General features: G+C 37.9%; 1 protein-coding gene and 1 long non-coding RNA gene across 4 annotated transcripts in view; one reads left to right on the forward strand and one right to left on the reverse strand.

The window, feature by feature from the left end:
* LOC133222333 (uncharacterized) overlaps positions 1–23,400 on the forward strand; it is a 237,437-nt gene that overhangs the window by 135,511 nt on the left and 78,526 nt on the right. The gene's annotated exons all lie outside the window — the stretch shown is intronic.
* Positions 1–23,400, reverse strand: part of MYBPC1 (myosin binding protein C1) — a 117,386-nt gene that overhangs the window by 54,265 nt on the left and 39,721 nt on the right. For all 3 annotated transcript variants that reach the window (XM_061371910.1, XM_061371912.1, XM_061371911.1), the window contains one exon: positions 1,631–1,663. In XM_061371910.1, the coding sequence (XP_061227894.1) occupies positions 1,631–1,663 (33 nt within the window). The remainder of the gene's footprint in view (positions 1–1,630; positions 1,664–23,400) is intronic.

The raw sequence follows: 23,400 nt of genomic DNA on the forward strand, positions 1-23,400 counted from the left end.
CTTTTAGAACAGCTTCCAAAAAAATTGCTGGTGCAGTTCAAGATGCTGATTATGTCCAATAAGCTATTTATATATTATAGCATTTAGATTCTTGAACAACCAATTTCCCTGTTTGTGTGATAGCACCTGGTAATCCAAGATGTCAGCATCTTGAGTCAGGCAAAGGGAGAAGAGACTGGCACTTCCAGTTTAGAAAAATCTCTGTTTGGTCTGTGCCTAACATGAAAGTCTACTGACAACCTACTTGCTTTACCGAAGAAGTACAGATATGTGGAAAAGGTAGGGGGTTATAGGAGTGATTTTGTATCTAATCCTGTATACTTAAATAGAAATGAAGGAGAATTTATTTATCTGAAAATAGATGTTTTTAATATAAGTCCTTGAAGATGCTATTCCTTTCTTCCTATAAAAAGCATTTTCTCATTTCATTTCTACTTAAGACTGATGAAGAACATGAATTGAAGTGCAAAATATACCATATAAGGCTCTCCGTGTGTTGAAGTTAATTACTTTAATATGAACTGAGCGGATCTTATGGTTGAGTGCAATACAACCATCATGAATGAAATGCCAATTATTTATTTTTTACAAATGCATGCAAGAGTTCATTCTAACATGAAAATAACATATGGGTTATTTAAACATGAAAATCCTGGTACTACGTCCAGACTTTGTAATTTTTTAGAGTGTATCTCTTAAAAATGTCTTGAATCAGACTCATAAAATGCCAGTATGCAAGACTGTAAGTAAATGCAGGTTTAACACCCGAAGAGTATTTATTCTGTTTGATATTGCTGTTTAGGTAGCTACACAAGGAGTACAATTCACCAAATGCATATATTAGACATGCATAATGTGTGTACATATTAACCAGCATCTGAGAATATAACTTCAGTTACTCAATGCAAATCAAACCCCCAAGGCAAAAACTTGCTTCCCTTTCCAGTTTTCATTAAAGAAAATGTAGCAGCTCTGCACAGAGCTTCAGCTTTACCCGAAGCCCTAGTTCTTGTGAATGATTTTCACCTCATCTAACTTTGGCTTCCTGGAAGTTACTTATCCAGTCCCTTCTAGACAATCAGACTGCTCAGGCCAATTGCCTATACATAGACATCCAATGACATTTTAGATAGGTTATCCAAGAAATGCCCATAGGATGAACATGGGTGAGACCCAAGAGCTACTCCACTGGTTATAGGTGAAGCACTGTTGAACAAGATATCTAATCTTCAGATGGCTAAAATTAGATGAAATGAAACCCATGCTTAATTCTGTCAACTTTATTCACAGTGTACCTTCAAGGAAAAATGAAAGGGAACATTTTGATAACTAGATGCTGTGCAGCATCAAATAAGACAGCATTATTTAAACAGAATTTAAGCAGTCATAATTTTCTTGTATTGTGAAGGACATTTGCATGATTAAGCAATCAACAAATATGACAAATGAAAATTGAGTCTGAAAAATCAACATCCAGGCAAAGTGAAGCAAGCATATCTTATTTCACTTTTCTTACTATTCTTTCACTTTCAAAGGAACAATGAACAGAAATCATATTATGGGTATGTGGAATCTAGTCTTCTGCAGCCATTGTTAGTGTTACAGTGCAAATTAGTATTTTAACACTGACCTGGAGGTGGTGGTGCACTTTCTGTTTCAGTCTCTGAAACATAAGGAAAGAAGACAGATATTGAGCTTCAAGTAAAAGCAAGTATTTTTCACACATTTGGTATATACTTGTTAAATTTAGATGCAATTTGGGTTCATTTAATATTTTAATGCAGTTCTCAAATATTTTTTTGCTTTCACACATGCCATACATGACTTCTTTAAAGTGACATTGTCAAGGGCTTATGCTTTGTGAAGAGAGGGCACTGAACTTGTTCAGTCTGGAGAGATATAATGCTCTTAGTATCATAGAATCATTTAGTTTGGAAAAGACCCTTAAGGTCATTGAGCCCAGCTGCTAACCTAGCACTGCCAAATCCACCACTGAACCATGTCAGTAAGTGCTACGTCTACACCTCTTTTAAATACCGCCAAGGAGGGTGACTCCATCAGTTCCCCGGCAGCCTGTTCCAATGCCTGACAACACTTCTGGTGAAGAAATTTTTCCTCATATCCAGCATAAACCTTCCCTGGCTCAGCTTGAGGCCATTACCTCTTGTCCTGTTACTTGTTACTTGGGAGAAGAGACTGACAGCTGCCTTGCTACAATCTCCTGTCAGGTAGTTCTATAGAGCAATATAATGTCCCCCTGACACACAGGTCATCCACCTGCATATATTCAGTATATTTTCAGACACTTTGGCAATTCCAGTTCAGACCAGTTCTGGAATATCATGGAATAAAATCTGAATTTCAAGTTTGGGTTTGACATGTTTAAGGCAGTTTATCATGATCCTGTGCTTAAATGTATCACATTGATATGCTTCAGTCACATGATAGTCTATATTTAAGTAATTTTTCCATCAACTGGAATAATATCTGATATGACTTTAATCATGAAGTGTAATGGATCCATTAACTGAGGACGATCATGCACAGAGAATCCAGAGACCTTAATCTCACTTTCACTATACCATTAGATCTAGAGTTCAGTGTTCTGTTCAAGTAGAAAGCAAAAGAATCAGCTTAACTGCTCTGTGTAGGTCCTATAGTATGTTTGGTTTTTCTTTCAGTGATGATTTTTAATCTAAATCTCCTCCCTTTTAGATGTGTGATGCAGAAACCAGGCCTTTTATCCTATTTATATATTATCTTCCTGGGATGACAGGTTCTCCAGTCTAAAAACATTAAGGACAAATTAACTAGATGAAATTTATTTTTAATATATTAAAGGAAGATTATTTTCAACCTGGAAAACCTTTCTGACTCTAGACTGGTTGAATATGGTAATACTTGCTTGAGATAGTGCATTGAGATGATCTTAAGGTCCTTTCCAAGACTAACTATTCTATGATTCTATGACTTATACTTAACTACTTGTGACAAGCAATGGTTTAAAAGGTTGAAATCCCTGACTGTAACAGTAGATGTCTTTCACTAACCTTTTTCATGTTTTGGGTATTAACGTTTAGGACTCCATCTCAGGTCATAATTAGGAAATAATGAAATAATTTTCAATTGCTGTCACACAGAAATGCTAGTAAGGTTATTCCTTTGCACTCAGCTCCAAATATAACTAAAACATACTTCTCATTCTTAATAAATCCATTCAATGTTTAAAAAGGAGGAATAGTTTTAGTACAAATAAAATTTTCAGCTGAATCTGTGAATTTGATATGGTTTAGGAACTTTCAGCCACATATGTATGCTATAACAAGTCCTTTCAGAGGGTCCAAAGAGTATCCCTTACTACAGGGAAAGAGCTCAGTGATGTAGGTTCTGGTCATAGCACCCATCACATGGAATAAAGTGAAGAATGTATACTAAAGTCTGACACAGAGTCTGATAATAATAAAATGGCTTTACTTAGTTTCATGGAAATTTATTTTTTCTGGTTTAATTACTAACATTCTAACTTTTGCTTTGTGGCCTAGAAGGGCATGACTTTTTTTGTATGAAAATTTTACCACAAAAATTGCATTTTGGCACATATCCCCTTTACTACCATGACATTTCCCAGTGTTTCCACTGAGAATAAAATAACATCACTGTAGCATGTAAGTCTATTTCTTACATGGAGAAGTAACAGCAGAAAATTATTGGCTGTATATTTGACTTTTTGACATTTAATGGCTAGAAACAGGGAGCTTTCTTACAAACACTGAATTAGGGAAGTCCTCCTGGCTCACCAGCAAGAGCTACAAATTCATAAACAAAAGCTCAGCAAACTAAGCCATTTCCAGATACATATGAAAGGCATATGAGCCTTTTAAGGGACTTTACTGTAGTTTTCTTTCATTTTGAAAGGTATTTCATGTCTCCATCACACAGTAGTGTTGGGCAGAAATCAGACACCTTTCCAGTCCTGTTTTACCTAGCAGTAGGCACAGATGTTAGCCAAAATCTACAGCACAGATCAGATCTGAAACACTACTATTATAGTCTGAACTTCATCTCATACATGTAGACATACGATGATCTAGTCAAAACCTGATCAATGCAATGGGCAACCTACTCTATTTGGCCCCCTTTCTAGCAGGGAGGATGGACTAGACAATCTGCAGAGGTCCTTTCCAACCTTAGCTATTCTGCAGTTCCGTGATGGGATGATGACTGAAGCCAGATCAAGAAGTCATTAGTTTCTTTCCTGAACTGTAATTTATGGCTGTTTGGTCTATTGCTATGAAAACAGGCAAGAACTGAGCTCAGGGGAGAGACCTGAAGTATGGTGTGGAAGGAAGAAAAGAAGTGGGAGAGTTCCAGGCACTGGTAGTGGCAGAGAGAGGGGAGATACTTCAACATAATCTTTTGGCTATGTGCGACCCCTTTCATGGCCATGCTTGGCTTACATACAGTTCCATTCCTGAGGACAGCCAGGAAAAAAAACATTAATAGCACCAAGTAGTTTCCACCTCCCCAAAGAATGATAGTCCTCTCTGGCTGACCTCTGTAACAGGCTTGTCAGCCAGGAAAGGGCTCTGTGCACTCAACCAGAAGCTTATGGTTGTGCTCCTTCCCTAGGAGGCATGCTCACTGGAGTTCCCAGATGCCATTCCCAATGGTCCTGTTGCCTAATATGGTCCTCTGTCAAAGCATTGTCGGGGGGGCTAGTGGTGGAGAAAGTGTTGCCTCTCGCATGCACTCCTCAGCCCCTTAGGAGAAGGAGTGTCATTTGCTGGGTTGTAATGATGCTTCAGGGGAAAGAAGCTGCTGAAGGTCCAGTTGCTGCTGGATTGATATCATAGCGCCAACTGGGCCTTCTACTAAGCAACTGAAGTTAACATCTGCCTCACAGTTTCTAAGACAGAAGGTAATGATCTCTTTTTTAAAGTTCTTTATTTAAGAAGGCAAGAATATTGCATTTCAGTGGGTTGTGTCATGCTAAACACAGACCTTGGTTATTCATTGGTTGTGAAACTTAGAAAGCAGCTGACTATATATAATTCTACAGCAAGAAAAGGAATTAACTTAGTAGACCTTTCCACACGGCTACTCAGAAAGGATAGTATGTTAAGAAGTGCAGTTAAGAAGTGTAGTTAGGAAGTAAAGTAAAAGCACAACTGTCACTTAGATAACATCTTCAGAAATGCTTTCATGCCTCAGTCATATCATGAGATGCATTCAGGATCCAGTCTGACATAGGATATGAGGACTTAGAGCCAAGACACTTTTATTTGTGATTTATAATTATCCATGCACACATACACTTTTGAAAATCAACAGGAGATGCAATTTGACCCATTACCAACAATTTTCCATCACTGTTCCACGTTTACTATGTCCATTTTTTTCAGATAAAATAAGACTTAAAATCTCTTGCTATGCATATAGATAACTAAGCTTTAGAAAGTTTCATGAGATTGCCCATATGCTAAACTTACGGAAATGATTAAAAACCATGTTAAAAATATAATTCCATTTTAGGTCTGGCTGCACTGACATACGACCTGCAATAACCACAAGAAGCTTTGGCAGGGAACTAGCTGCGTGCTTATGTGTGGTGGCCAGTTTTCAAGGGCTCTAAATTCCCAGTTCCACTGGCTTCTGTGACAGCAACAAGCATAAAAACTCCCTGACATCATATATATTTCTTTTCACATGGGAGTATAAACATAAAAAGGCATTCTGGCAGTTCTAAAATTGTCTCCAGGTCCTACTCTAATACTGTGCTGGGAGCAAAGTATTCTGGAGACTTGCAGTTCAGACCATTTGAGAGCTACAGGTTACCAGCAATCACACTGGGAAAGAGATCTGGCTGGATAACCCTTCTCACCTTGTGATTCTGTACTCATGACCAGGCTTGTTTTAGATAGGCTTAGGAACTCTCAGTGATATTGGAAATTGAGTAGTGGTTGTTTTTTGGTTTGGTTTGGCTTTTTTGTGGGTTTCAGTTGTTTTTTTTTTTCTTAAATGAAGGAAATGAGCATTAAATCAGGGCTTGTACAGTCTAAAGACAGCATTTCACCATCACTAGGCTGGAATGCTCACAAAAGGGAAGAGGAGAATCTCCTGCACTAATTTCTCCTGCAGTTAGTTATAGGTTGGTTACAACCCAGAAAATACTCTGGTCTGAAGAGCCAAGGGATTCTGGATCTCACCCAGTCTGACCAGAGGTCTTACTCCCATTTACCTGGAAGGGAAACCAGGACTATAGCTGCATCATCATGGATACAGGTATGATATCTGTTCTGTGTCACAGCAGCATATTAAAGTGACTTTCATATGTCAAAGAGCACGAGGATGGTCAATGCTTTTTGTCACAAAGATCTGTCAACATCAAACTTGTGTCAAATTTAAGTAGGTGGATTAAGCTTGCGGACATAGTCTCAAGGGATCAGACATATAACTATTACATAGGCATTCCTAAAGTGCTGACTCTGCTACTCAGACAAAAATAGACAAAATACTAGTTTGGGGAAAGAACACGGCTCACCCCATCCCTTGTGCAGTTGTTGTGTGTAAGGATTGTCCCCTCTGTGTGGACCCTGTAAAACGTAAGAACTGCCATTGTGACACCATTGCTGTTTTAACCTGGGGTGGGTGCTACATTTAAATAGGTGGGCATGGAAGGACCAAGGGTGTGGAACCAGATCACTTCACAGACTTCATGTCCAGATTACCAGCAGATAAAAGCAGTAAAGCTTTTTTTCCGTGCTACTTAACATTCCCTGCAAAAAAAGTAAAAAGTGCTCTGAAGAAGAAAAATGACTCAAAATGGTTTGACCAATTTTTATGAGTCACTTCACCCAGTGAAGTGCCAGTACAACGTCACAGTGGCATCAGTGATCTGATCAAAAGCCATAGTCTCATCAAGACAGGAACTTGCTCAGCAAACTATAGAGATTGCCAAGGCATGATGAGCATCTCACTGGGAACCAATACTGTTAGCAGACCCAGATTAAATAAACTGGGAAACAGAGGGCTTGATTCAAAGTTATTTGTAATCGATAGAAGCTCTTTTAGTGTATTCAGTTGGACTTAAATTGACGTTGCTACTGTTCTTATCAATAAAGACTGGAATACTCAGCATTCTTTGAAAGCTGACTACAATCATTCAGACGGTTTGCCTGCTGCTTCATGAGTCTCAGTTCTCCACTGAGAAATCTGATTTGTGTGCAATTTCTGCAGACAGTGCCAAATCTGAACGGAAGCAACAAACTGCAATACCAGCTGAAATCATTACCTTTTAAAAGTGTATAAATGGTAATTTTCTATGTTACTTTTAAAACAAAGCTACAGAAAGTATTCTAAACAGACTTTAGTCCTAGGTCCTGAGAGAAAAAGTCACTCCGAAGGACTGAAGTGAATAAGCAGTGGTGCTCTGGTGGCTGCCTAGATTACCACTATTGTGGCCAAGAGTGTGATGGAGCCAGGCTGATAAACTTACTAATGTATTTCTATTTCCTGTTTCCATTTGTAAGGGTGGTGCAGCCAGATGAGACTGCCTGCTTTGGCTCACTGTGACTGTACCTGGGTAGCTCGTTGGACACGAAACCAGCAACCTTATGTTAAATACTGTCCCTTATTGCAACAAAGACAACAAATCAGCATGTTCACTAAAGCTGAAGCCATCTTTATATTTCAACAACCAAAACCATAATAATCCACTGGTGCATCTTCTCGTAGGGACTGAAGAAGAAATAAACTTAACAAAGAGTTTGCTTAAGAATTAATTTTGCATATGATTAAAATTAAAAAATCATTTGTCTCATACAATCTCACCTACAATACTCCAGTTTCAGGATAACCTAAATACTTCCAATTAGAAAGGATTTTATTGGCCACAGGAGCTGATCAAACCATTGTATGACAAATGCAGTCTTCACTTCACTTAAGGACTAAAAACCTGGATGAAAAGTTGGAACAAATCCTAGTAACAGTGAATTCTGTGGAATGGGTTAGACACCAAAGAGTAGTTTACAGATTCACTTGAGGAGTTGCTGTGCAATTTATGGCTCCAGATTTTGTCTTCATTGCCATCCATCATTATGGAAGTGCATAAAGCAATCACTGTATTTTAGTGTGCTTTTCTTGCAATTCCCGTTTTTTTGATACTATCAGATCAAATCTGATCATATGTAATCTTCCACATCTTTCTCATTTCTTAATAGAACTTTGCTTTCAGGTAGGGTTTACTCTCTAAAGAGCACTGTAACCATTACCTTGAACAAAAGTAATTATTTTTTTTATTATTAAAATGTGCATTTTAGGAGAATCTATATTCTCCTAAGTTTGTTCAGAATGTCCAGTAAAGGGCAATGTCAGCCTATGTCAGCATTAAAAGTCCCCATATATAATTTCTGATAGGTACGAGGCAGTCATCAGCAGTCACCACTCTCATCAGATGGTAGAAATTGATGGAATTTAAAACTAAATGTTTTTCATTGAGCTTTTTAAAATTTCAGTTTTGTAACTTATTCCACTATAAAAAAAAAAAAAAATCCCCAAAAGAAAGTTTGTGATGCTATCTTATCCTGCAAAATATTGTGGCCACAGGTTTGCTGGTTATACCATCAATGTGACAAAAGGATTTTGCTGAAATGTGTTATACTCTTTACTGAAGTTATTTGTGCTAATGAAGTTATTCAGTTTGTCATCATAACTGTACCTTTATGAAAAGGTTTTGTCAGCACAGCTGTACCTTCAAAGCCATTGAAAATTTCTCCAAGCCCGAGCCTGCTTGATTTATTTTTTTCTTCCACATCTTGATGTGTTAAGTTTTGCTTCTGTGCTTGGAAATAAAACCATTGTATTTTGAACTATCATTGCAGGCTTATTATCAAATGAGGTGTATGCAATCCCAAATGTTAGTGAAAAAATTCTTAGCAGGCATTTTCCCCATAATATTTGTATAGCACAGACTGTGGAAATTCCGGCCAGAGTTAGCTTCTTCCTACAAATGGTAGTTCAATGGTAGTCTCAAACTTCCCTGTATTATGATACCATCTCAGTTTCGATACCACCAATTTAATATGTCTGAAATGATTCCTACTCCTGAACTTCTGTATTCCTTGCCTACCTGTTCTCAGTCATCTGAGCTGCTCTTTCATGTTGCTTAACATGATTCTGGCTTTCTGGCATTGGTTAGACGAGAAGGAGAAAACTGAACTGTGTAAATATTGCCACCGGTATGGGTGCTTATGCCTAAAGTACAGAAGCAGTGTTCCTATTTTGACATTGCAAAACCAACAATAAAACAGTCCTGAAATATCTTATCTGGACTTTTCAACCTCATAGTTTTATCTCTACGTTTTCAAACCTGAAAGCCCTAGGTCTGCTCAGATTCAGTAGTCATCACAGCTTTCTGTCTTCTCTGGTATTAGAAAAGGTGTGGTGGAAGCTCTGCAGAATCACTCCCACTACTCTGTCATTCAGATGTGAGTATTCATTCTCCCTTTTTTATAGCATGCGTTAAAAAGGTTCCATAAGGTCTCTGAACAGTTTCCCACTTCCCATCTAAACCTGACGGTCTTTGTCGTATTTGCGAACGACCCATAAGGGGCGCTGGTGGCTCACTATATTGCCATGTCCTCCCCCATTTCGCTGCCTGAGTTCCCAGCCTCAGCTATGACTGATTTCCAGAGAGCAGGGAAGAGTCAGAGCAGGTCTGACTCTTGTCTTCAGATTAAAAATCAGTGATCTGGCTCACAGATCAAATTCACTAGTCTGTATTTTATTATTTGCAGGGATAAAAGACACACAGGCACAAGAGCCAGCTATCGTTAGTTTCAATGTTCAGGAGACAGTCTTCTGCATAAACCCAAGATGCAGGAACACAGCACAGTTTTGATTTCTTTACATTCATTAAATGTTGCAACACATTTTTATGTGTTAAATTGCCCGTAAAATAATATGCTTTTTGGCAGCAGGTGTTAAGAAGAAATCATGTTTTCAGAATGATTTCTAGCCCAGACAAGTGAAATTCTTGTTTTAAATAACTCAAATATAATTAAGATTTGTTATCTATTTATTAAAATCAATCAATTCACTCATCAGAAAATCCATTGTAAAGCAGTATTGCAATAGATAGTCTTTCTTCCCAGTTTCCTCTCCTTCCTTGCAATAGTTTGTTAGTAATTTTTCTCTGGAAGCAAAAGTTTTCATTTAGTTCAACAGACTCCCTAGGGAAAAATATGATGTCAGAGATATCAGTACACTGAGTAATTATAACTTCCTTTCTGGAAGCTGTAAAAGTAATAAAGTGGACTAGGTTTCTGGGTTAAAAACTTCATAAAACACAGAACTGCTGCTCAGGAATGACAATGATTTATTCCTCAAATTTAACAATATATTTTCAATGACAGTTGCACTTCTAATTATAGGATAAAAGTCAGCAATAAAGTTGAAAGGGCAGTTATTTCAAGCAATGAGTACCTAACCAGTAAAGAACTTCTTTTCAGATTGTCCAAACCAGCTCAGGAAGCATTTTCCTAATTTAGAAGAATATCTTCACTCTTGCTCAGCTCAAATCACAACACTGTTGTTTTGCTGAGCTGTCCTGAAATATTTCACTCTGAATCTAGGAAATCAAATAAAGTATTGTTTTATAGAAAATGCATTATGGACCCAATGCTCCATCCCTGGCAGTGTTCAAGGCCAGGTTGGACGAGGCCTTGGGTGATATGGTTTAGAGCAAGGTGTCCCTGCCCATGGAAGGGGGGTTGGAACTTGATGATTTTAAGGTCCTTTCCAACCCTAACTATTCTATGATTCTATGATTCTATGAAGTTGGTTCCACAAAGGACTGTATCTTCTGCTGTTCTTTGTATTCAGGTTAGCCCTGAGAACCATTTGAGGATGTGCAGATAGTGGGAAATCATTCCACTTAGAGAGCTTGATTCTTAGACTCTTGAGGGAAAATAAGGGCATTAGCATAAAGTTGTGGTGATGTGAATTCATGTTATCTAACTTGTTTCATCAAATTAGGATGAAATGTTTGAGACTTACTGATAGGTTTCATTGCAACCAAATTTCAGACTACAACATTTTGACAATGTAAAAGTAAAACCTGCTTGTATTTCCATTCCACAGTTTTTGAAATGTCAGCTTTTCTTTGAGGGTGAGGGCAAAACCAAATAGGCACATGTTGGGATTTCTCTAGGATTGGATTTATCAGCTTGTTATCAGCTCTTTGTCAAAGTAATATGCACTACAACTGTGTCTAAACATTGTCATGACTATGTCCAAATAAGAAAAGCATTTGCTTCAAGTCTGTTTGACAGTGGGTGACAGATAATCTGATACTCTGTGATCTTTTCAAGAAGGAAGAGTCTCTCAGACTTTCTTTAGATAAGAGCACTCTCCTGTCATCTATTCTTCAGTACTCCACCTTCTCTAGAGAGACAATGTTTTGCAGAATGGGATTGTAATGAGGAACCCTGCCAAAGGCTGTCAGGCAGGTAGGTGATTAGAGATCGTTTCAAGTAGCTAACCACTCATAATCCATTATTACATCAACCTGATTTTTTTACTCAATGTTAATTTTGTGTCATCAGGCTTCTGGAAAATAATTCACTCAAACTGAAAAAGAGGGTGGTGGCATTCACTTTCTTAGTTTCCTAAGGGTATCTCAAATTTATGGGCTACAAAATTCAGGGGCTGTGATATTTTTTGAGTGCTGATATTCCAGTACATGCCAACCAAAGACAATGTGCAATTAATTCAGGAGAAGAATTAAAAAAACCCCAAACACAACTAGCAATGCAGGAAAACTTTGTATTAGAGTTGCAGCATTGTTGATAGCAATCACTAAAAGAATCAGAAGTTACCCTAGATCTCAGAAACTTACTTATTTAAGTACTGACTGTGGGAGTTTTCTTTTTTTTGTAAGCTTATTTACACATAAATATTTACTGTTGCTCAGATGCCTGGAATCCAGCATTGTGTTGAAAAACCTTTGGGAATATTTTACACATGTAGGGAGAGCAGACTTTTCCTGTAGGTAAAAATTTAGGAGATCTAAGGTCCCAGAGGCCTATGGCACTAGGCAAATCTTTGGTGGATCATATTAATCTACACGAAAGTCACGTATGCCCTTTTATAAGTGTTAGGCATAAAAAATTGCATACAACCCTCTGTGTAATACTCTTATTTTTTTCTACCTCTCAATCTCATTCTGCAGCAATGAAGATAACTGTGAGAATTGTAAGACTTTGCTTTAAAAAAAAAAATTAAAAAATCACTTAACTTTGCTGTTAGGGAATGTCTGCATGCAGCAGGGTGTTCGCAGACAAACTGTGGGCATTTGCATCAGTAAATCAGTAAGTGATACGTATAAAAAAAAGATCTTACAAAGCACGACAGCAAAATGCATTTGAGATGCTATTGTGAAAAACAGTCACAGCTCACTGAATATGCTTTCTCTGCAGCAAAACAAGCTGTTGGGTAAGAGAGAAACCTTCATTGCAAAACATGGAAATGCAAAACAAGGGCAAAGAAAAAGGGGCAGAGGACAGAGGTCAGATTTCCCCTTTATAAATAGGGCTAAGGAAAGCTTAGATGAAAGATTAGTAAGGCTGAAGGGAATGCCATGGAAAAAATGTCATCAGGCATCTGACCCTCTGTGCCTTCACTGAAGTCTGCATCTGTGGAGGAGTGGCAGCCACAGCCTCCATCGGTATTGCAATCCTCTTTTGGTCTAAAATAAGGTTTTTGGCCTAGATACTATGTCCTTATAAAAACAGGAGATACTGAATGTGTTACAGTATGTGTATGTATATCTCTATCTACGTGACTATCACAACACGACATCAGCACGAGACCCAGATGCTATTAGCTCATGAATTACTCCATCTACATGGCATTCTCATGTGACCATTCCTAGATATCTGTAGCCACAGATACTCTCCACATCACCAAGGATAACTGTTTTCTGTATTTTTTGCTAGGAACAATGCTTTAGTGGTACTGTAAACTGATGAAACTGTTGAAAAAAGGTCAGAAAAGCAAGCAATGCTGTGTACGTTCAAGTGTACAAATGGCTTGAAACATTTCATTTCAGGCCAGAAAACAGTGAAAGGCCCTACCACACTAATACAATCAGCTCAGACTGATAAAAGGAAGTTTTTCTTCCTTCTAGAACAGTTGGAACTGGTGCTAGGGGCCATAATATATACATTTCTCTTGTACACTAAAGATATTGCAGCAGAAAGTGATAAAAATGGGCATTAAAATACCCAAAGTTTGGAATTTGACAACTGCTCAACGACTATGCCTTAGTGCTCTGTCTAGTCTGCTACCACACTAGAATAGATGAGTATCAAGTAGTAGAACTTAACTTATCAACTGAGTCAGTAGGATTTTCATTTGTGGTCTCTTTCAGTTTTAGCTGCATTTGTATTCAGTTTAATTTCATCTCAACTTCAGGGTTTTGAGAGAAGATAAAATTTGAAATAGGCTTTCAGACTGGGTTTGCATTGCTGACTGAGCAAATCATGGCCCCATTCAAGAAGAAAGTAATTGTTTGATCTGATTTGGGAGTTGTTTTTCTCACTCCCTACCTAATGTGCTCTATCCAGTTGGTTTCATAGCAAGTAGTGGAGCAAATGTCTCTGCAATTGATGTCTATGCACACATATCTAAGATTGATAAACAGAAATCTGTATAAAAAGGGAATCTTCATCTATGTCTGTGTATGACTGCAACTTACTCTTGGCATTTCTGACCAAAATTAGGAAGTTATTCTGAGCTTGCAAAGTCATGATCAGTGAGTATTTTAATACAGATCCCTTTCAGTAAGCATTGTGGTACAACTGAACAACGTTTTCGGACACTCACTAAAACCACCATTTGATCCTACGGAGAATTTAATTAGAACAGAGCTTTTTTTAATAATCACCTGGTCAAAATAACTTGCTGGAGCCATCACATATAAGGACAACTGCCATAAGAAGTGGATCACATGCTATTTTAAATTAGGAATAGGTCCAGGTGATAGCAAATTATGTAAGAAATATTTTGTAATGTCCAGAGAAGCAACAGCAACGACTGTCTCAAACATTTTCCATAACTACAAGATACAGCAGGACTCCTTTCTTGCTGCAGTGTCTGTACACTTTTGGGAATATGGAGATGGGACAAGGGGGTGGCTCTAAACTGTGGAATGAGGGAATGAGTCACTCAGCTATGCTCCCACGTCCTGTTAGTGTGTGGAAGTCACATGCAATGTCTGACTTGCAAGTTACCACATTTGTGAGGGTCTTTCCTGAACAACTTTACTCCAGAGCAGAGCATGGTGCAATTTTTTGGATGGTGAATTTTTTGAATTTTATAACTTTTCTGAGATTGTGCCATATTTGACTTTCTGTTCAGGAACCCTCTGAAAATGCTCCAGGAGGTATAATGTCCGAAATTAACCCCCATCTAGCACTAACAGAGAGCAGGCCATGCAACACCTCAGTATCGCAACATTTCAGTATTACAGCATCTGACACCACCATGTCTAACTGCACCAGGGCCACAGGTTATTTTAGCCCCTTGAACTGAAAATACACATAAAGACACTTGGCCAACCAGTAGAGGATTGAGGGTGTGATTGGGCTTCTTCAGATAGGGCATTTTTAAGCTGAGTGTATATAAGACATCTGGCATTGCTTAGCCTATGTCCAACTGACTGGTCTGCGGAGAAGACATTAGCAATATGAACGCAGGTAATGGGGATAGGAAGCCAGCCAGAGAGAGACCACTCTGTTTTGTGAATGGTGAGTTTTTATGGGTTCTGAGAGGTCTCTGAGCAGGAATCTGTGTTTATACTTGAATCCACAGTATCTTTGTGTCCCTACAGCATCTCAGGAAGTGGTGAAGACTGACCAAAACTTATGAAAACCTGCTTGCTAGACCAGCTTCCTAGGACATAAAATCCTGCTGGACACAGAGCTGGATTTCGACTGTAATTCATTCTCTTCTGCAAGCATCTTCATCCTGGCTGAGCCACTTGCTAGTTATTGTGCTCTAGGAGCTGAAACCACTCCTGACAAATTAGAAAGAGTAAATTCCAGAAATATTCATGGAATTCATGGAGATTCCTAAATCTATGTGTGTGTTGTTGAACACATTGTAGAATATTCAGAAACAATTTAATGTAACAAGTTCTTATTACTCATAGCTACAAATGTCCTTAATATAACCTGTCATTCATCTAACAGCCTGAAGTTGTTGGAGGAAGTAAGAGCAAGCTAGAGTAGAAAGAAAGAAGAGGAATTAATATAAATTTGAGCAGGAATGCAACTTCCTGTTTCCTCTCATTGCTGAAAAAAGGAAATTTAATTTTGAGTTCATTTAAGCTCTCAGCCATGAAAGAAAATATATAGACTCCTTCTTATAAAAAAAATAAAAGAAATAAAACCAGCTGGAACTCCCAAACAGCAACAAGAAAAGGCAATAGCAACTTTTCTTTCTTTCTTTCTTTCTTTCTTTCTTTCTTTCTTTCTTTCTTTCTTTCTTTCTTTCTTTCTTTCTTTCTTTCTTTCTTTCTTTCTTTCTTTCTTTCTTTCTTTCTTTCTTTCTTTCTTTCTTTCTTTCTTTCTTTCTTTCTTTCTTTCTTTCTTTCTTTCTTTCTTTCTTTCTTTCTTTCTTTCTTTCTTTCTTTCTTTCTTTCTTTCTTTCTTTCTCTCTCTCTCTTTCTTTCTTTCTTTCTTTCTCTCTTTCTCTCTTTCTCTCTTTCTCTCTCTTTCGCTTTCTCTCTTCCTCCCTTCCTTCCTTCCTTCCTTCCTTCCTTCCTTTCCTTCCTTTCCTTCCTTTCCTTCCTTTCCTTCCTTTCCTTCCTTTCCTTCCTTTCCTTCCTTTCCTTCCTTTCCTTCCTTTCCTTCCTTTCCTTCCTTTCCTTCCTTTCCTTCCTTTCTTCTTGTCAATGCACCCAGCAGATTGAAGAAGGGTGCACTCTGCTCAGGGAAATGTACTCCTTCATTTACTGAAGAAGAACATCTGAGTATCACATGCAAATAATGCTGGAGTGGAATTCTTTCCTTGTCTTCTTATAAAGCTACCCATTGCAGAAAATCCTTAAGCACTAATCGAACAACTTATAGCAAATAACTCTGCAGCCTTATTGCTAAGGTACTGAGGAAAATAAAAAGGGGATGCATGAATGTGTCTATGGTGTGAGCTAGGAGTATAAGCTACTACTATAATCAATGGAATTGGATTTTTATTCACCATAAAATAGCTGCTTATAGCTTAATCAAGGTGATCAATGACATTCACATGCTGTAGTGTATCCTTTTGGTTTCTAGCTGCTACCCCCGGGTATTGCAGATCTCCCATAGGTTCTGAGTCATATCTGCAATCCCAAAATGGGTATGCTGTATATCCTTGAGCTTCTCATATGGCAGTAGGCACCTATGTTTAGGCAACTGTTGGCTGGTCAGCTGAGCAGCAGTCCAGGCTCCGCTGACAGTAATGGCCTGCTGTCCGTGACTCCAGCAGGAGCAGGGACACCTAATGCAGTTGCACACACTTCCATTTGAGTGTCTGGCTCCTAACCCACACGTAGTCTGTGCAGTGTAAAGACTACTAGGATCTTTGTACAGTTGCAAACTTAACATCTTCAATGAACTAACATGGACATTCATGTAACATCAGTCATCTATTCCCTAACTCTTAAAACACTAACACCACTTCAAAGAAAAATAATAAAATCTGCCGGTAGTCATAAAATGCATCATACTCTCCTAGCGAATGATAGAAAAATGATTTGAAATATTGGTTCCCTAATAGCTTTTTTTCTGAGAGTTCAGAAGTAGAACTTCAGTGGTGACCGAGAGCAGAGAGAGGAAGGGCTACGTGAGAAAAGAAAGAGCTGCTCAGACTCAAGAGACAAGGCTGTTTCCAGTGGACTGAGAAAATTACAACTGAAGTTAATTATTCTGTCCATTGCTTTTTCATTTATTTTACAGATTTTTGCATTCCATGCAAAGCCACAGTAGTGTGTGGATAATAACAAGCTTTTTTTCCTCACTCTAGAGCAATTATTAAATTACAACCTCTAAGTTAATGGGTTCTCTGCATTTTCACTGATTGATGAGTCTGGTACTTGTCCCTACCCCAAGGGAAATTTCCCCAGATAATTTATTTTCAAATTTGATTTGCTCTTCCACTTCAAGGAACCCTCTGAATGTCCCATCATGAAACATGAAATGTATTGTAGAACATATATTCCAAGGACTGTTAATGTGTGTCGTGGCAGCTACTACACTTTTAATAACTGAAGTCTCTCTGCTATTATTTTTGGTTATGTGACCATGGAAGTTGCCATCTTGTTTGGTAAAACCCTGAAACTAATATAAAGAAACTCATCCAGTTTTTCATGGAACTGAAGGGTACTGTACTTTCTGTTAAGCTCTCTTAAAGTGATATATTTAGGAGGTATGAGGGGAAAGAACTGGGCAGTCCTTTATTTATCTTCCCAACAGGTGCAGCACAGGGAAGCACAAAGGCAACATTTGCTAATTTCAGTTTTGCCAAGTACAAAGCACTCTCTGGTCTGTTGAAAGACTGTTCTTTCCTTTCCTCCTAAATTCAATGGGGTTTTTTGTTTGTTTGTTTATTTTGATTTTAGTGTGACAATATTAAATTATTTTTCCTGTGCATAGATGCATTGTGTTTTGCACAAGGTGGATGAGCTTTTCAGCTCATGTAAGAACAACAGTAAACCAGATCAATCTTGTATTATCCTCATACTCTAGCATTAACATAAAATCAATACATTGTATAAGCAAAAAAAAAAAAAACCAAAACAATGTATTTCCTTCAATTTACATGATAATAAAGCAAAACATAAAAGCTGAAAAATAAATCCAGTTTGGGGATTTTTCTTTGCCAATATAGGGTTTTCTCAATCAGATTAATCTGACTGGAAAAGTAGTCTTAAACCTAGGAGTAGTGGAGGCAGAAGACCAAAGAATAAATCTGAGATGCTCCGGTATCTCAGAAGGAAGTGTGGGAGCAGCACTTGGAAATTAGAAATGGGAGGGCAAAGACAGTCTAAGAACAACTCAATTCCCAGGGTGCAACAAGATCTGTGCAGGAGGACAGTGCTCTGTGGGGCTCAGGGTGGAAACACAGCCCACTCTTGCAGATCTAATTACAACAGTTAGGCGTAAGTTTGCTTCCCATTTGTGAAGGCTTTAAATTTATTAGCTACAGGTGATGAAGAGAAACTTTCTAAAGAATTGAGAAGGAAAATAAGATGAGGGGTTAGGGTTTCCTCTTTCCCTCATCCATGAAACCCCATTTACCTGTGACTTTAATACAGTGCTTATAAATGATATATATGGGCCTGACTTTGAGTGTGATTTGGCTCCAGGACTGAAGGTAGTTAGAAATAATGGGAATGCATTTTACAGTCAGTCCTGCAGAGGGGTGATGATGGTGGCAGAAGATGGATGTCCGTATGCTTTCTTTTGCCTCACTGAAGCATGTATCTGTGCAGCAAGGGCAGCAGCAGCTGCTGCACTACCCAGTTTGGTGCCATCATAAAACAATTACACAGGTCCAGCCTTCTGCAGGGAAAGCACTAAGCAATGTTATGTGACGTTCACATGCTGGGTTCTTGAATTTTTTAGGAAAACTTTCCATCAGCAGTGTTAATTTTGACACAAGCCGAATTCCTAGAGTGAAGCAGAATTTCCTTTTAACTTATTTTTCACCTCTGAAAAATGGTCTGGCCTTGAAAATATGATATGAAAGGAAATCTGATTTTAATTAACTCTTATCCAACCTTAATACTGAGATTGATTTCCCACTGGAATGCTGCTCTATATGTCTATGATTTGCATGATCTACACAATTTATATAACTACCTCACTTGTTTGACTGTGCCTATTATATTGATACACCAGATTGTGGTATTGTTTTAAATATTATACATACAATACAAATATAATTATAGAAGAATCATTCAATAAAACAAAACCAGTCATGTTTAAAAGCTAGTAGAAGTAAAGGCTGTTTCAACTGGGCTTCTTCAAAAAGAACAGCGTTACCATATCTCCAAAGCAGTCACTACTGATACGTCTCTTTGCCTCCTTTCACAAATTGCATCATGTTTTAGAGATTGTTCTTCTAACCGACAATACATGCACATAGTTTTCCTTACAACTTCGAAATCTATGCTGTTTATAGATAGAAAAAAAAAAATTTACTAAAATACTGCCTAAAGTAGACACAGTGATCTTTAAATTTGATTCTGTGCCAATATGTGGACACTCTAGGCAGTATTCATGCAAAGCCTGCAAACCCTTAGAAAACGAAGTTGGCAGACAGTTGATAAATGCTTTGGCTTAGAAACTGGTATGGTCACTTAACTCGTGGCCCTGAGTTATTTCCTAGACTGGGGAGAATAAATGAGGCAAATTTACAGAGCTGCCTACTGGAGACTGAATTGCACCTGTTCCTGTGGGATGATGCCCACACATAGCTTGAAACCATTGCTCTTGGGAGACTTGGCAGTTTTACAAAAGCATATCCAAATACCATGTTCCATGACAGTTTAAGAGGGCACCTAATTAATGGACAGCTCTTATTATGAATATTGGTTAAAGGAAAAGGGGGAGAGGAAAGACTGACTGAGTGATTACGATAAATCACAGGAAGTAATTATATGAGGGAGGGTTATTTTATTAGTCACTAGGAAAACTGAAGGCTGTTAAATTTAAATGCACTGGTAAAGGTCTTTCTTTGGCATCACAGTCCTATCCTAGTAATCAGCTGGGATCAGTTAATCCATTGATGTAAACTTCACCTTTTGCAGTTTTGAACAGGCTAAGAAAAAACAATCTTAAAATGGCATGACCATATACTCCAAAGAAGCCACAGCTGATTAATACATAGGACTCCAACATTTTAGCACTGCAGCAAGGCCTTATATCATTAGTCGTTTTCTACAAGTCTGTTTCTACAGTAAGAAATTTCACCAGGCTGAAGTGCTCCGGTAATCCTCTCTAAGCTGAACGGTGTGTTTATTGGTGATCCTATTTGTTAAAAGTGCGCTGTGAGGCTACACTCTCACCAAGGCAGGAAATGTCTCGCTTTGGTAATCTAATAATCTTAAAATAGCTCAAAGAGCATTTGGCCTGAAAAATGACCTGGGAGCTTCTTCCTACAGCACTGCCTCTGAAAAATCTCGCTATGAAATTCAGACACGGCTCTGATAAAAAAAAAAAAAAAAAAAAGAAATATTGCAAAGCTGAGATTTTCTTAACATTCAAGTGTTAGTCCACTTCTGATTTCTCAGCTGCTTGCTCTTGTGTGCTGTTTTTAACTGGCAGGACCTATGAGAATAAGGAGCATGGGGTCATTCATACAGGTTACTCCTCTTGGAAATGTCAGAAGAATACTGCTTAGGTGCCCCTATAATGTAGAAGCCTTTAGCCTCTGTCTGCTTGCTATTGTAGTCTGCCAAAGGTTTCTTTGAGTCTTCCCAGTGATAACTTCCAGAATGTAGTCAGTCCAAGGTTCACCATTAATTAGTTACCTTCTATCATAGAATCATAGAATAGTTAGGGTTGGAAAGGACCTTAAGATCATCAAGTTCCCACCCCCCTGCCATGGGCAGGGACACCTCACTCTAAACCATATCACCCAAGGCCTCGTCCAACCTGGCCTTGAACACTGCCAGGGATGGAGCATTCACAACCTCCCTGGGCAACCTATTCCAGTGCCTCACCACCCTAACAGGAAAGAGAATAGTGTTAAGAGAATAGTGTTAATTGCCTGTATATCCTTCTTACCTAGGAAATTACCTTGAGAATAGGCATTTGATGGACATAATGGTAGAGCTAGTATGAATAGTAGAAATGGTATTGTACTATTGTTGATACAGAATACTCCTGCCACTAATAGAGTAAGTACTTGCACTTACTATACAAGTACCACTACCAATTTAGGTGAGTTCTTGAAAAATCTTCAAGAAGCAGCTAACATCTGAAGTAGAAGATAAACCTATTATCACTCTGATCTACTAACTCCAAATAAGCTGGATGCAATGAGGAATGACCAACTTGTGTGTATCACTTTTCCAGAGTTCATTACTACTTGTGAACCCCCACTCTATCAGGACAGAAGGTTTCAATATTTTTTATGTTCCTGAATATTGACTCGTCAAAAATCACATTTATTCTACTGTCAATATAATGTTTTTCCAGGGTTGCTAAACTTATTTTGTAACACAACCACAGAACTGCGTTTGTAACCACTGCATTGTAAGAACATCTTTGAAACAATCTAGTCTTAAACAGAATAATACCCTTTAGAAACATGACCATCCTAACAAATTTCCTCCAAAGCATGCATCTTTTGAAAGTGCAGAAATACTTTAGGCTTTTTTTTTTCTTTTTTAAAGTTGGCAGCCACAGAATGCATTCTGATTAAACTGTGTAATATCCAGTCAACTAACAGATCAAATAAAAAGGACACTTAATACATGTGTAAATCATTTGAGTTACAAATAAGACACTCTAGAAGGGGCTTGGCTCTAGATTTGATATAGAGGATTAGGCTCTTGTATTAATACATACACTTGGTGTAGCTATTTTGAGAAGGATACTTCATCCATCATTGTCCTCGAGCACTAAGGAGGGCTGGTAAGGTAAAATGATCACTTTGGTCTGTCAACACAACTTGCTTGACACTCAATTGTCCAAAAAGTTTAGTTTTCATATATCCCCCAACTCAATAAGGTGCTGGAACTGCCTAACGCTCCTGATTGACAGCTACTTCTCTCTTGCCTTTCACAAAACATTTTAAAAGACTTCAAAAATAAAGCAAATGCCATTGATGGGTCAGTGTTAAATCAAATGTACTCATTCAAACTACACACATGCACCTATCAGATCTTTCAGAACTGATGGGAAATAAATGCTCTTTAATAACATCTATACTTTCCACAGGTTATCTTTAAGATTAAACTCAGGTTTTCCTCTGAGAATGCGTTAGGGAACCTGCCTGTATACCTCTTGTTTGCCAGCAGTTGCAAAGCTCATACAGTTTGCACATTTATGGCTTTGCAGAATCTATGTATATTGTCAGTGTTGAACAATAATCATCAAAAATTCATACTAAAATGCCTAAATTTGACAGAAAAATGAAAGAAAGGCTATAGATATATGTAACTATAAGAAGCTTATTTAGCTTAAATTTTCAAAAGAGTAAAAAAATAAATGCTAGCTTTAAAAAGCTATGAATTAATAGATCCTGAAAATTTTATTCCTGTTTGAGCAGCCTCCAATGGACAATTCTATCTCACTAGCAGACTATATACTCAGTTTCTTTGCTATGAACTTAGTAGTACCATGAAAGACAGTATTACTGTCTTTATCCTTCTGAAACATCAAATAATAATTTCTGTAGTGTGGCAAACTGTATTATTCCAGTTTGACCTGTACGGAAAAACTACATTCTACACTTACGCATAAGACTTATAGAACACATTTCAATCAGAACTTTAACCTGTTTTATGAACACATCCTTTCTATTCAATAACTTATAAAACTTCATGAAAAACATATCAACATGCTGACTTTTTAAACCAAAAGAAATGCTTATTCCCTTATTTCCGGAATCTAGACAGCTATAGAAAAATCAGTAATAGCACTATGAAAACCCTGCAGTTTTTAAAAAATGAATACAGCATTTGCCCAATCAAATAATTTCTAAATATCTCTGCAAAGCCATTTTTTATTGCCTAAAATAGCTGGAGGCTGAAACAGCATCATGCTATACCCTTACCCAAAAGTAATGTTTTAGTTTAAAGGATCAGTGATCTGTAATGACATTATGATGTTATACAACTATCACTCTTAGATATTATTTCTTGCAGAAATGCAGTCTGAAAGGTGTTTTGTGTGTGTGTGTGTGTTCATAATTCCTGTAATTAAGAAACATTCAGGTAATATTTGTTATGCTTACCATCTTTCTTGGTGGGTTCCGGCATTGTTACAAGAGTTCTTTATTTCCAGTTAATTTCAGTCTTTCAGACGCAGTAAGTAGTAGCCCCAAGTCCAGCTGAGAGAGTATGCAGATCAGTATGACAAGCAGAGGGTAAGAAGAATTCCTCTGCTTTATATACTGAGACTGAAATATCAATCAAAATAGCACCTCCTCTCTTTTCAATGCAAACACTTTGAAAACTGACAGATATGGGAACCCCTTACATCTGTTGTCTGCTGCCTCTGCTCCCTTGGCTTTTGGAAGGAATCTCTGCATTGCATGGGGCTGATGAGAACATCTATAACTTTCTAAATTCAGCCACACCGCTTGCTCTGCCGTCTCTCTCTGTAACATGCAGACATGCATACA

The sequence above is a fragment of the Neopsephotus bourkii genome, unplaced genomic scaffold, assembly GCF_033783945.1.
Source record: "Neopsephotus bourkii isolate Nb327-2 ecotype Australia unplaced genomic scaffold, CSIRO-AGI_Nbou_v1 NB_1589, whole genome shotgun sequence".
Lineage (NCBI taxonomy): Eukaryota > Metazoa > Chordata > Aves > Psittaciformes > Psittacidae > Neopsephotus > Neopsephotus bourkii.